This window comes from Fusarium vanettenii (genome assembly GCF_000151355.1).
Source record: "Fusarium vanettenii 77-13-4 chromosome 3 genomic scaffold NECHAsca_2_chr3_3_0, whole genome shotgun sequence".
Lineage (NCBI taxonomy): Eukaryota > Fungi > Ascomycota > Sordariomycetes > Hypocreales > Nectriaceae > Fusarium > Fusarium vanettenii.
Genome location: NW_003315880.1, coordinates 381,393 through 394,992, shown reverse-complemented (window position 1 = coordinate 394,992; position 13,600 = coordinate 381,393). Strand labels below are relative to the sequence as shown.

The 13,600-nt window shown below is 51.7% G+C and overlaps 4 protein-coding genes across 4 annotated transcripts; 3 read left to right on the top strand and 1 right to left on the bottom strand.

Moving 5' to 3' along the window:
• Nucleotides 1-1,191: 1,191 nt before the first annotated feature.
• On the top strand, nt 1,192-2,177 carry NECHADRAFT_77423 (uncharacterized protein; the record flags this gene model as incomplete). The annotated part of the gene is made up of 4 exons (XM_003052872.1): nt 1,192-1,492; nt 1,542-1,567; nt 1,631-1,751; nt 1,786-2,177. The coding sequence occupies 4 exons, from the start codon at nt 1,192-1,194 to the stop codon at nt 2,175-2,177; spliced, it is 840 nt and encodes a 279-aa protein (XP_003052918.1).
• Nucleotides 2,178-4,790: 2,613 nt separating this feature from the next.
• Nucleotides 4,791-5,594, top strand: NECHADRAFT_77422 (uncharacterized protein; the record flags this gene model as incomplete). Its single annotated transcript, XM_003052871.1, has 1 exon — nt 4,791-5,594. One exon carries the CDS (start codon nt 4,791-4,793, stop codon nt 5,592-5,594), a length of 804 nt encoding a protein of 267 aa, XP_003052917.1.
• Nucleotides 5,595-7,352: 1,758 nt separating this feature from the next.
• Nucleotides 7,353-10,756, top strand: NECHADRAFT_67033 (uncharacterized protein; the record flags this gene model as incomplete). Its single annotated transcript, XM_003052870.1, has 2 exons — nt 7,353-8,526; nt 9,413-10,756. The coding sequence occupies exons 1-2, from the start codon at nt 7,471-7,473 to the stop codon at nt 10,754-10,756; spliced, it is 2,400 nt and encodes a 799-aa protein (XP_003052916.1). The 5' UTR covers nt 7,353-7,470.
• A 448-nt stretch (nt 10,757-11,204) lies between these two features.
• On the bottom strand, nt 11,205-13,019 carry NECHADRAFT_103648 (uncharacterized protein; the record flags this gene model as incomplete). Its single annotated transcript, XM_003052402.1, has 2 exons — nt 11,205-12,819; nt 12,887-13,019. The coding sequence occupies 2 exons, from the start codon at nt 13,017-13,019 to the stop codon at nt 11,462-11,464; spliced, it is 1,491 nt and encodes a 496-aa protein (XP_003052448.1). The 3' UTR covers nt 11,205-11,461.
• Between the last annotated feature and the right edge of the window lie 581 nt (nt 13,020-13,600).

The following is a 13,600-nucleotide window of genomic DNA, read 5'->3' as shown; positions in this document are numbered from 1 at the left end:
ATAGACAAAAGTTGGCCACCTAGCACTAAATATATAATATCGTGGACATATCCTGCATATATGAACAAGACTTGATGACTTGATACCGGCCTCGATAATCCTTTCAGCTCTGTGCATGCTGTGAATAAGATGCCTTCTCTAGAGGCATCGGAAGACTGGAAACATGCTCGACACATGACATTCGACCGTCCATCGTCTCGTTGGGAGCATCCCGCTAGTCGTTTAGGAAGTCGTTGGTAGCTTGGCCGGCCGTGACGATGTCTTCGGCCACCTTCTTCCTTAGCACCTGCACCATCCCAAGGCTTCCACTTCCCCCGACCCACTGCACCTTCCTCATGACAGTGCCTTCCCTTTGCCGAAACGCCCCGCCCTAGGACAAATGGTTCCCTGCCAAATCTTTTTGTCTTGTTCAAAGTCTTCCAACATCCCACAACGCACCTGGCATTCGAGATGAGCATCCGCAACAACAGTGCAACGACGAATGTACATGCTCTTTCCACGATAACAAGACTGTGATTGACCAACGTGAAGCACTCGTAATGGAGTTCAAGACTAAGCCGATCAAGACTTAGCCGGTCAAGCCCGAGCCATCGAAGGCAGAACCAGTCAAGGCAGAGCGGGCTATGAAGAAGGAGGAGTTCGTAGCACCCAAGCACGAGCTTCCCAGGCCGTCAAGACCGAGACAACCGCCGCATTTTCCAACGGTGAAAATGTAATTTTCCTCTTTGCCGCGCCTCGAACCTCTGCACTTCCCCTTGGGAGATGCTCCTGCGGAAGCTTGTGCAGCCACGCTGCTACCGCCATTGCCGCTCCCGATACCACTCTCGTCATCAAGGCAGATGATCCCTTCGCCTTAGGCTTAAGCTCCGGGCCTTCTAAGTCGCTGACCTTATCTCAGACGATGAAGATGACCTCGACTTTCCTTCGCCTCCCACTCGCAAGGGAAAAGAGGGAGCGCGAGTTCAACCAAACCTACCTACTCCTATCGTTATCGAGGACGATGATGATGAAGAGCTACCTTCGAGCAAAATCATCCTGAAACGGGCGAGAGCCCATAGCCCAGCTATTGCCACATCATCGAAGAGGCAGACCCTTTCGACTAGCTTCAACTACGGCTCCTCCTCCTCCTCCGCATCGTCTCGCCCGACCTCCTCATCTCCCACCTCTCACCAAGCCTCATCGTTGGCAGCCATGGCAGCATCTTCTGGAGTGAGCCGTGCGGTGCCAGAATGGCCCGAAAGGCGTCAACTGTGGCTCGAGAACCTCAAAGGGGTCTATGAATCAGACCCAAACGAGTTTTATCGACAAGTTGATACCGGGTTCGAACAGGTCGAGACGAGCGTCAGCATTGCGCGAGTGGATGATTATTCCCGTTGGATCTCATTGAACTATAACAAGTCCAGATGTTCCACTGGTGTCATCCACGCGTTTCCTTACACAAGTCTCACCGAGTGCTTGCAAGCTATCGACATGATAAGGGCCATCAAGGGCAGTCGGTCCTAGACCGAGCTCGATGAGAGGGAACGAGCATGACAGCAAAGATGAGGGCTCAGACGTCAAAGACGAGGTATGCATAGGCTAGTTAATGATAGAGAGAAGAGAATTACCAGACATTACTTGAATTGACAAGTCAAGGGGGAGCAAGTCAGCTGGGTTCGATTGTGCAGTGGACGAATCCGTCCCCGTCTACAGTCCAACCATGCCCCAGCGCGCGTTTGAAGACTACAAAGCCTGGGATCTGGAGGCTTGTAGTATTTCTCCAGTTCATTATAAGTTCTCCCAAAGGCCACTCACACTCGGCGTATTCAAGCCTTGATAGGCAGGCCGTGAAGTGTGTCAAAGCAATGCCGACTGTCTACGCCTCCTTGACTTCTCTGGAACAGAGCAACACCCGTCGCACCCAAACGTCTAGCAGTACGAGAAACTCGAGAATACCACCCATGGAGAGCTACATGCTCATTTCATACGGTGAAAAACACGCAGCACCTCTGTTTGAAGAGGACCCGAATGTCTTCGAGTTGAGCGAGGACAAACGATCAAGGTCCGAGATCTCAACACCCGTTAGGGAAGAGGTGACGGAGGGCCTCCCCATAGGACTCAAGCTTGAAGATGTATACACAGATAGATGCTTCATGGATCGCAAAATAAATCCAGGGTTGGAAAAGGTCTCTGAGTAGGCCCTGGCCAACTCAGCGTGCATTGCTGTTCCCCAATTCCACCCACGTATGAATGCACAAAGTAGTGAAAACAGTCGCTGGTGCCTTTTTGGCGCTTCCCGCGTGTCATCAAGTCCACAGTAAGATGGGAATGGCAGCAGTCGTCACGGTAGGCGGGCCTCACGACAGACGCTGGCAAGGGTGAGCGACGCTCACGAGAGAAACAAAGTTTCGGGGATGCCTTTAACCCCTTGTGGCGTTCTCCCCAACGACGTTGTTGTAGATAAGGTGAGGCTGCATATCAAGGCTTGACACCGCGTGGTCAAATGACGCCTGAGCATTTAGGCAACACTTGAGGTGGGTGTCGAGGACCAACCACGGAAGATGAACGAAGATCAATATGAATCATCTCGAATTTCAACCAAGAAACTGGAGGAAAAGGGCCATGTCCTGGGATGTGAAGCTGAAAATAGCTTCATGCATGTATCCCCTCGACGCTACCAATGATGGAGCGGGCCGCCGGGCAATGCCATATTCCGTCCATCTAATTCCATCTCCCCATGGGAAATCCCCACTCGGAAATGCATAGAAGCCTGTATAGAAAGTTTTTGGAACCTTTAGAGTTGTAAACGCCACCGTGCAGAGGAAACGGGTGTAAGTTTCAAGTCACGTGCGACCTCATCCCAACGACATGTTCACTGGCAGAATCACCACGGGCAACCACCAGATGAGGCCTGTACGAAAAAACCTAGTCTTAGCAGGAAGAGTAACTGGGGGATCATGCCAATCCACTATGACAAGCGAAATGATTTTGTTGGGGACATTCTCGTGAAAATTTCATCCGGCATCATCAAATCCACTCGGCCGAGAAATGTCATCTGGAAGCGGGTGTTCCGGACGAAAGCCTCAGCCGAGGTCTTGACAGCGCATATGGACTGACCCACGTGGGCATACGAGCGGACAGGGATGCCTTAATGAAGAAAATGGCGTTCTGGGGTGAGGAAATGGACGATGATGGTGGTCCTCCGCCATTGCTTGATAGGGACTGGGCCATGGAATTAATAGCAATACGCATCAACTCATCCAATGACTATCATAAATTTCAAATAATCAAGTTGGACATGTCATCAGCTAAACAAATTGCGTTCCCATTACCTTGACTTGCTTCAATTTCTAATCTTCGATGTGTGGTTGCTTCCCGCAGCGTTCATTTTCACCCCGACACCGGAGGGGGCGGCAGGCAACCATGAGCACAAGAATCTGACTCTCAATGGCTGAACTGATCCTCTCTCGATTTCACTCTAATTCCTAAATCCCCGAGGGCACCCCCCTTCGGTGCTCTCCCCGACACCCCTCCGACACCCCCCTCCGACACCCTCAGAGGATCACGACTCTATGTGTCAAATCTAATGCTGCACTCGCAAATCCTGCTGCTTCGCACGATGGCTGGTGAGACTTTCAGCTCCATGAGGCTTCTGGTGGAAATGGAATTGTTGATTGTCTCGTCCGCGAGTGACGCTCTCCCAATCCCTCAGGTGCCCGAGGAACCGAGGCCGATTGGACCAACTGCTTCACTGTGAGAAGAAAGAAACGAAGGACCCAGAAACATGGCTTCGTGGAGTCGTGTGCGCTGTTTTGGGTTCGGCGGATCCTGATTCAAGCGTACACCGAAATCTCAGTCCCTACCACACCAATCTGCGACACCCAAACTGCTCAATTGGGACCAAGTATAGAGCTAGATCAAATTTGAAACAATTTCAGTGCTCTATTGAATAAAATTGACCATTATTACTTGATGCTTTGTTTCCTATGAACAGATAGGATGAGTATGGGCGATAAAGCGGTGCGAACTGCTTCTTGGACGGGGACGTGTAAAACTTCTTCCCCGAAGAGTCATATTCAAGTCAAGAATATTAACTTCGCTGCGCCATGTTAGATTACTTCATGCATCCCCGAATTCTACCCCCTCTTTCGAAAAAGCCTCCCCGGTACGTCTCCTGAATATCGTCAAACTTCAGATTCTATCTGGTCATGCCCCTTCTGCCTCGTCGTGACCCTCAACAAAGTCAAATGGAATCCAGATATATAATCTCTCTGACCCTGAGGATTCTGATATTTTCTTTCTCTTCTCTTCAGCATCAGAAATCTCGATTACGACCATCCAGCTTTCTGATATTTAAACAACTCAACTTCTACATCAACTTCACTCAACTTCTGATAGTCAGATCACCCTACTTCTACTATCAAGATCACCCAACTTCTACCATCAACTTCACTCGACTCTTGATATCTAGGTCACTTGACTTCTTATATCAAGACACCTCAACCTTTAGACATTCAGATCACTCATACATCTGATATCAAGACAACCCAACTTTCGGATATCCAGATTACTCGTCTATCTGATTTCCACCTCACCTCACTTCTGATATTCAGATTACTTGACTTCTGATATCAAAACAACTCAACCTTTGGATATCCAGATAATTCTATCTGATATCTACTTTACTTCACCTCTGATATCTGATACCCAAGTATCTGATATCAAGACAACTCCACTTTCTCAACCTCGACGACCCTCCAATGTCAGATCAACAACTCCCCTCTCATTCTTCAGCTCCCCCCTCTGAAGAAATGACCCCCCGACCTCCTCTCGGCCGCTTCGACGTTATGATGCGAAACGGCCAACCAGTCTCCATCCTCGACCCCGTCCCGCCAGAACATAGCATCTGGACAGAGGAGCACAACCGCCTTTTTGCCTTGGCCGATGCTGCCTTGGCCGATGCTGCCTTCGCGATGGCAGACGCCGCGGTGGTGATGGGTGGGACAAGGGGGAGTGGCGACCCCACGAGTGACACTTGGGTCCGGAGACGCTCGCAGGAATACCTCAACGAGCACTACCCCGTGGACGATGTTCCACCGGGGACCCCTTCCCCTGAATCTAGGGGTCTCCCTGTTCGTCCCTCCTCGCGCCCCAATAGGGGTCGTTCTTCTTTGGATCTCTCCCGCCGTCGTTCTGAGGGTTCTGCTGCCGTTCTTGCCCCCGTCCCCGTCCCCGATGCCGCTCCCGCTCCCGCCTCCGCTCCCGCCTCTGCCCCCGTCCCCGTCCCCGTCCCCGCCCCCGCCGTTGGTCCTGCCCGTCCCCCCATGGTCAAGTGTAGTGATCCCGGTTGCGGCCGCATGTTCTCGTCAAAGAACATTGCGGACCACCAGAAGTGCCACAAGATGGCGGCTCCTGGTGGCTCTGAGAAAGCTCACCAGCCATGCAATTCTTGCGGTCCTGACAAGGATTGCATGGTGAGCACCAGCCCAACCGGCCGGGGGATAAACACCTTCGCCTGCCTGGCTTGCCTCAAGGCTCACCGGGGATGCAGCCACAAGGCGTTTGGTCGAGCCAATCCCCGGCCTCGACGCCACCCTGCTCTGGATTCTCCTTAGTAAGGAGATGCCGATTGAGCTGGTGGTTGGGGGTTAATCATTCATGGGGGGGTTAGGTGTTAGAGTCTGGGAGGTTTTGATATTTTGGGTTTCAAGGAGTTTAAAAGTTTTGGGATTTGTTACCGAGTGATGGAAATTCCACTCGAAGAAAAAGTCATTGCTCTCATTCTTGTTTTTCATTTTTGGTTTAGAGTTGAGCTTTTTGATTAATAAAGTGAGCCTTTGCGAGATGTTTTGATTATGCTATTGGCTCTTCTTACTTCTACGTTGCTTTCGACTCATCATTGCATCATGGTCGACTGGTTATTGGGAGTAGAGGTTGCTCATCAGAGCTGATTATTAAAAGGCACCTAAATTAGGTACGCCATTCATACTCCTGTGTTAATGCAAGTTAGATTTTGAGAAATCAACGCGGTTATTTTTCACTCTTGTTCTCTTATCGCTCTATGCCTTGTTGCCTTGACTTTCCTCTGTGACCTCCATCTCGCTACCATGTATCTTTCCTCCCAAAGGCTGCAGAACTAGGACTGGAAATGGTTTATCTTATGTATCCTACTACACAAACTTTCTCAAAATGCTCGTCTTACGCGTTTACGTTGATTTTCTTTTTGTTCGAGTCTTGAACTGCTTTTACTTGACGGAAGGTCCGTGACTGACACGTCCCGGATGGTCGTCGCCAGGAGACCACATTTCTCGGCGTTAAAAGTGGGATTCTTATGTAAATAGGTAGAAATTAATGAAATAGATGAATCAGATGCTCCGTAGCGTGAAATTAGGCCGGGTTTTCTCCGTCATGGTGCCTCGCGCCTTTGAATTTCTCTCGAGCCTCAGACAAGACCTTGGATAAAAAATGACACCCTTTGAGCAGCTGAAGAACACGTATCAATACAAGCCAATAAAGAAGAATAGTTACATACGAGTAAAGCATTATTTTCAATCTGATAATGCTCTGTTTCTTCACAGACGCTCGAAGCTTTTGCGAGCCGTTGATATGGAATCTTGTTTTTACAGCTACCAACCCAAGTGGCAGCAGCCTGGCACCTTGTGCTCGCCACTTGCTATTCCACAAGATGTTTTCGAACGAAAAGGTTGCACTAGTGCTTTATATAGAATTCACCTAACTAGATATCTTTTGATCCGAGATAGGTTGTTGGGTATTCAGTAGGTTGGGATTGGACTCTGGCTAACTATGCGTGATGTGCGACCGTACCTCAGACCGACAGCGTGCACACATCACGAGGACTAGAATTATGGCGTGTTCGATGAGGTTCAGCCTACAAAGGAAACCCTTCAATATCAAGCGACGCATAGAAAATCCTGTTCCTTTTGCTTGCTCATCATATAAACATGAGCGAGTTCAACATCAACATCCATCGTCATTCCTTTTGCCCACTATTCCCAAAGTGCGACCGTAGTGGCGCGGCAATCCCACACCGTCCCCCGCAACATGTGGAAGCCCCCCGGAAGCCGCCCGAAGCCGGATTGTAACATCAGATCATGCAATTCATGGGGCATTGCCAATGGCAAAGATGATCCAAGTCTGACAAGTGACAAGATGCCGAGGTCCCGGTCGCCGCTCTCGCTCGATCCGAACACACGTTTCTTTGAATGTATGATACATGGGCCGACAGAGAGATCTCGTGTTTTACTCATCCCCTGGTCATTCAAGGCATGAATAAGGCTGATTTCTTTGGGGGTCGTCATCTTTAAAAGACCAATTCCCCCCACTGTGTCAGGTGCCTGATCGCCACAATTCGCCAAAAGGTTAACAGAACGTCACTTCTACAACATAGCCGAGGACCCGAAAGAACTAGGGAAACACCAAAAAGCAAGCACCAAAGAAACTACGTCCGAATAGACACACACACTTGAAATCATGTGCATCGTTCTATTCACTACCGCGCATCCGGATTATGCGCTGATCGCCATCGACAATCGGGATGAGTACATCCTCCGCCCAACTTCACGGCCCAGCTGGTGGACCCACGCCACGTCTGGCCGTCCCGTCTTGTCTGCGCGAGACCTTCAGCGAGCGGAAAAGGGAACGTGGATGGGAATCACCAAGGATGGTCTTTTGGCTGTGCTCACCAACTATCGCGAGACCAATATTGAGGATGTGAAGCACCCTATTCACGCCGTCAAGAGCCGAGGCGGTATGGTTACCGCCTGGTTGGGAGCCCCACCTGAGGAGAGCATCACGGCCAGCGTCCACGATCTGGTCAAGGATGACGGCGTCAAGGGCGTCGGAGGTTTCTCCATGGTATGTGGAAAGCTGAGGAAGAAGAGTCAGGGTATCGCCATCGTCAGCAACCGGGCCGGCAACGTCGAGGAGGTGCCCATTGTTGGCAAGGAGCGCGGTGAGATTTGGGGCTTGAGCAACACGGCTTTCGACGACACAGGGAAGCGAGATGAGTGGCCCAAGATTGCCGACGGCAAGAGAATGTTGCGGGAAGCTATCGATGAAGCCGTCTCCAAGGGATCGAGCGAGGATGACTTTATTGCCAGCCTCTTTTCTATCCTTGACAGCGACACGCTGCCGCAGAACGAGAATGCCAGTCTCGTCGAATACATCAGCCAACTCAAGCACAGCATCTTTATCCCACTTATCGGCGACGAAAAACATCGGAAAGCGATGGAAGAAGCCATGTCAAAGGGAGCTGGTGAGTGGGCGTCTGACGACCAAGTGGCAGCAGAGGAGCTCATGGTCGAAGGCCGACCGGATCCATCCACCAGCACCATCATGGGCTTCGAGACGGGAATGTACGGAACCCAGAGACAGACTATCGTATTGGTCGACTGGGAAGGCAAGGTGACGATGGTCGAGAGAGCGCTCTGGGACGGCAACGGCCATGCTGTGCCTCGCGGCGAAGGCGATGTCAAGTTTGAGTTTACGATCGACGGATGGGAGGATGAGGCGTGCAACGGCAAAGCAGTCAACGGGGAGACCAACGGTCAATTGTAAAATGGATTCACTAGAGTCGGTTTTCGTGGAATCGGGGGCGGCGATAGACATGGCGGCCTGGCACTCGATGTAGAGGATATCACGGAATTAACGAGGCAACGATTGTTTTATCATGACATCCAATGGAAAACGACGGATAGAAATCTGATAGGTAGAAATTTGAGCAGAAAGAAGGAGACGGACGCTATTTGTCGCTCCTTCCTCATTGTCTGTCGTTGTTGGTGCTAGGACCGTTTTTGAGTGTCGGCCAGCTGGCAAACCTCCTCGCACTGCCAACCATCGACAACAACAACAAACAATAACAAAACCAACCGCAACAAAAAAACATACCGAGAAGAATTAACAAAATCTTCCGTCCGCGACCATTCCGACCAACCCGCGATTCGCGACTTGTAGATGCTTTTCAGCATCATGGTCAACGCCTCTCACAAGCCGGACCTCAACTAGAACTTGGCCGACCATTTCCGCCGCTGCATTGAACACTCCTCGGTCGCTGTCGCCTGCATCGCCTGCGTTGCCCTGGACCTCATTTTTCGGATCGGTTCGAGAATTGTTAGCACTGCAGCTCCGAGCGAGAGACGCTTACGGAAACAGCGCCGAGACGTTGCCGAGTTGGGTCATCGCATGCGGATGGCCTCGCGGCTGCTCCTCGTGGTTGGTCGCACTGTCTTGGGTGCGCTTCCTGTGTTGGTTCGTGTTGTCAACTTTCAGGTCGTCGATTAGTTGAGACGGCTGTTTCTGCTTGTTGACCAGGTCTCTCGACAACTAAGAGATCGTCTCAGCGCCATTCCACAGTTGAAGCTCAGCTAGGATGTCCAACAAGTCGACTCGACATTCCACGTCCAACGCCATGGAGTCTTTTCGAGCTGGACTAGAGAGCAGGATGGCATCTCGACCACGACTGTCAACCCCGGCCAAGGTCCTGGTCAGAGTCAAGAAGAAGCGTCCGACCATCTCGGCACCAATTGGTCCCATCAAGAACTCCCGCGGCCCCGATCTCACTCGCAGTGAGAACTTTATGATCGTCCCCGGTATCAAGGATTGTACCTCCGACGAGATCTTTTGCGACAACGACGACGTCGAAGCAAAAAAAGCTGCGAGACGCATCTCGGCCGGCTTCTCTGACCATGGGTCCCTGGCCAGTCCCCCGACGGTCGCCAAGTCGGCTTTCAACGCCACGAGGACATCCAGAATCCCCTCATCGAAGAACTCTCCTCCAAGTCTTGCGTCTTTGCGACAGACTTCCAATGGCTCGTTGATGACAAGCTTGAGCTATAGCGGCTTCCCGAGTCTCGAAACGATCGTCCAGGATGAGAATGACCCTCCCCTGGGCCACGAGGACTCGCCTCGCCTGAAGGAAACCCCCAAGCCGGCAAAGAGTCGTCTTCCCAAGTCTCGGACTATGAATGCTCTAAGCGAGCTCAAGAACTCCATCTCAAAGCCGTCATTGAACACAAGACAGACCGGTATTCGTCTCCCCGGCAACCAATCCCGTCAAGTGTCTTCATCATCGTCCATGTCGATCAAAATCTTCAGCTCGAGCTCCTCACGTCTTCGCCTGCCTCGCCCCTCCTTGACGTCTCTCTCCCGCCGATCCAGCGGCTCGAGCACTCTTACGAACCAGGAGCCCCCTGATCCTCGAAAGGTTAGCACAGCGCAGCCATCAGAGTACTGGTCTGGTCGCTTCGTTTCCCTCAACGATCGTTTCGCAGCCGAAGAATTTGAGAAGGACATGGCAGCTTTGCCCATCTTACCTCCATCTGAGCCTCCTCAGAAGCAACCCATCAAGCCTGACCGCGCTGCTGCCAATTATCGACCAACTCACCTCTCGCACTCCACAACCACATCGGCGCTGACTGCTTTGATGTCGTCAAAGACAGAAGAATCTCTCGAAGATGATGAAGACGCTCGATGTATACGAATTTTCCGACACCTTGATTGCCTCTGTTCGACTAATGAGGCTCGTCGTTCGCTGCGAGATTGGCAGCAAACATACGCCCGTCGGATGGGGAAGCCTGGACTGCTTCCCAAAGGAGGTCGAATGGAAGATCAAACTCTCATGGGAAAAATTCTCAGTAACTTACCTCGAAAGAACGATAGACGAGTCTTGTCTGCGATGCGCGAGGCTCCGAATGTGCAGGGTGCGAGAAAGCCCAACGCTACTGTCGCAGGACGCAAGAAGAGGTTGACCATCAGTTGAACGGTCGATGTTGGAGTACGAACCTGATTGTTGAATCAGCTAGCCTGTCTGTTTATGGGCACTGTTTTTGTTTGGACTAAAGAGGGAATTGTCGCAAGACATGCATGTGGTTTATCATCCAATGTGGGAAGGATTGAGCCGGGGGTAGGCGTTTTGGTTTGTTTTTTCATCGACTCGTTTGTTATCGTTTGCGAGGCGTTGGGGTGTGTATGCGATTGTTTGACTGTTAGCGGATGAGTTATGTACCTTGGACGAGTTCACGAGGGATGGAATAGGGCGGTATCGATAAGTAGACATAGACATTGTAGAGTGCACAAGACGCTCTCATCGGCTGTTAGAAGCCACTTAATAGTGACCTTATTAGGTTGTATATCAGCATTTGTCATGTTTGTGATGGATGACGTTCAACTACGTATACTTCACTTGACGACTTCAAACCGCAGATATTATGAATGCTTGGAGATTGACAGTCTAGTGGTATAAATACACCAACCTGACCCAATGAAATATTGGCATGACAACCCAAAAGTCATACTGTTGTGTACCAATTGTCCTTCCTTTTTGTGTGGTGCCCTGATCCTGTAAACGCAATCTCGGAGAGTTCATTCTAGATCTCCATACCAACGCCTTGAACTCCAATGCTGTTGATCACCCCACCCCTCCCATCGTGTATGATTCTGTTTTTCAATTCCCTGATATATCTCTCTACTCGGCCTTCTTGCGAATGCGAAGATAGTCACGAATCTGCTCGTGCTTGCTCGCAAAGAACATGCCCTTGACGTCGTTGCGCCAGACTAAAACGCCCACCTCCTCGGCAAAGCCTGCAACGGCCATGTATTCCTTGTGATCCTCGAAATCCTTGAATAGGAAGCCGCTCGTTGTCTTCATGCGCTCGTTTTCGAGCTGCCATAGACGGATCTGGTCAACGACCGTTGGAGGCAGGACGGGTTTATTGTTGAGGGCGGCGGTGCGGTGCATCTGGTCGTGCGCATGGGCAGCCAGGTATGAGATGATCTGATCGGCCGTGATGCCAAAGTTAATGGCTTGACGGATTGACTGGCGTGAGAGGCGGCCGGCGACCATGTCTGGGAAGCGCATTGAGAGCTTGGAGAAGAGGGCCAGGACAGCGATCTGGAGGGTCGACTGGGTATAGGCATAGATACGGTAGTTGGTCTCGATAATGACGCTGCCACGCTGCTCCTGGCCAGAACCTGTCGTGCTACCACCAGATCCACCGGATTGGCCTGGCTGGAGGGCGGCTGCTGTTGCGGCAGCTACACCGTCGCTGATGCTGCGCAAGCTGTTGCCGCTCGATGTGAGGGTCGTTGCCAGACGAGTCGGGAAGAACATGGAGCGCTTATGGTTAGGGATGTAGATGAGGCCAAAGTCGACAAGAGATGGAAGCATGTTCTTACGCTGCTCGGTCAGCGCGTTTGTGTCGTAGGCGCGACCTAGCTCCATGCTGGCGAGAACAAAGAGAAAGGACAGCATATCAGTGGCTTCGAGACCAGCGCCCTTGTTAACGTCCATGGCCTCGAGCCAGAGAAGAAGCAGCGTCCAGACCTGAGCATTGGCTTCTTGTAGCAAAAAGGTGAATCCAGCCTGCGTGATGCCCACCATGCCGTTGGGTTTGCGGTCGACCAGACGGCCCGCGATGAGGAGTTCCTTCACACTCTTATTAGGTCCGGAACTGTCACCCGTGCTCTTGTACCCGACACTGGACACGACAAAGTGTAGAATATCCTCCCATTTCCTCCTTGCGTAGCGGTCGAGGAAGATGATGTCGATCTCGGGGGGGACCTGGAGGGTCGAGGGCACACCAAATGAGTTGTGGGTGCCACCTCCGGAGAGGGCGAGTCGGAGGGAGGTCTTGAAGTTGGCAGTCAGCTGCATCTCCTGCGGCCTTTCTTTCGAAGGCGCCGTGATCTGGACGATGTAGAGGACGCGCAGGATGGAAAGGGCTTGGTCCTTTTGTCGCTTGGCGCTCGGCTTGACCCAGTCGTCGAGGTCTGTGAGGAGAATCGGTTTCGGAGAGTAGAGGATGCGCATGACAAATGTTTTTGCTATCCAAAGAAGAATACCGGAGTTAGTGACTTGCGCTCAGCGAACTGGAGCGATCAGAGGACACACCCAGATGCGGCAGCATGCGGCGGAAGATGGCAAAGGCTGTCGAGGGCTGCTGGTACAGCTTCCTGAACGTGGTACCAGGGAGCTTCTCCAGGTACTCGGCCAGCTGGAGCGACGGCGCTGGGCTGACTGACATGTTGGGCGACGGGGGGACGCGGCGCAATCAGTCAGTCAGGGTTGTCGTGGGGTGCTATCTCATGATAGATGGAGGTTGAGATGGCGAAGAAATTCGGGGGATGTCGGGCGTAGACTGGTATGCGTGTGACGGCCGAGATAAGTTCTACGGTCAAGAGGTGGCGGGACGTCTATCGGAGAGCACGTGTGCTTTGAGCTTCTCGTGTCCACGGTCAAAAAAGTTGAGATGGATCTCGAACTTCACGGTGGTGTTGAGCACGAGCTCTCCAGGCACCAAGGCCACTTAGGGCTTAGCGTGTTCACATGGAAGTCATCCTTCGGCAGAAGCCCGGCTAATTACGTCACCTACCGTCTGCGAGTCACAGTTCCCATTGTCAACCCTTCAGCGAACCAGGAAATGCGAGATGGTGAGAACACCTGCAAACAATGTGAGGCTTTGGAACATCCCAGGGCTTCTCGAACGTCTTATGGCCTGAGTTTCTGTCGGCATGGAACACCAAATACGGCTAGTTCACAGGTGATGATGCCCACCCCTACCATCACACACCATCGGGAAGCCTCCCGAGATTGTTTCCCAATACG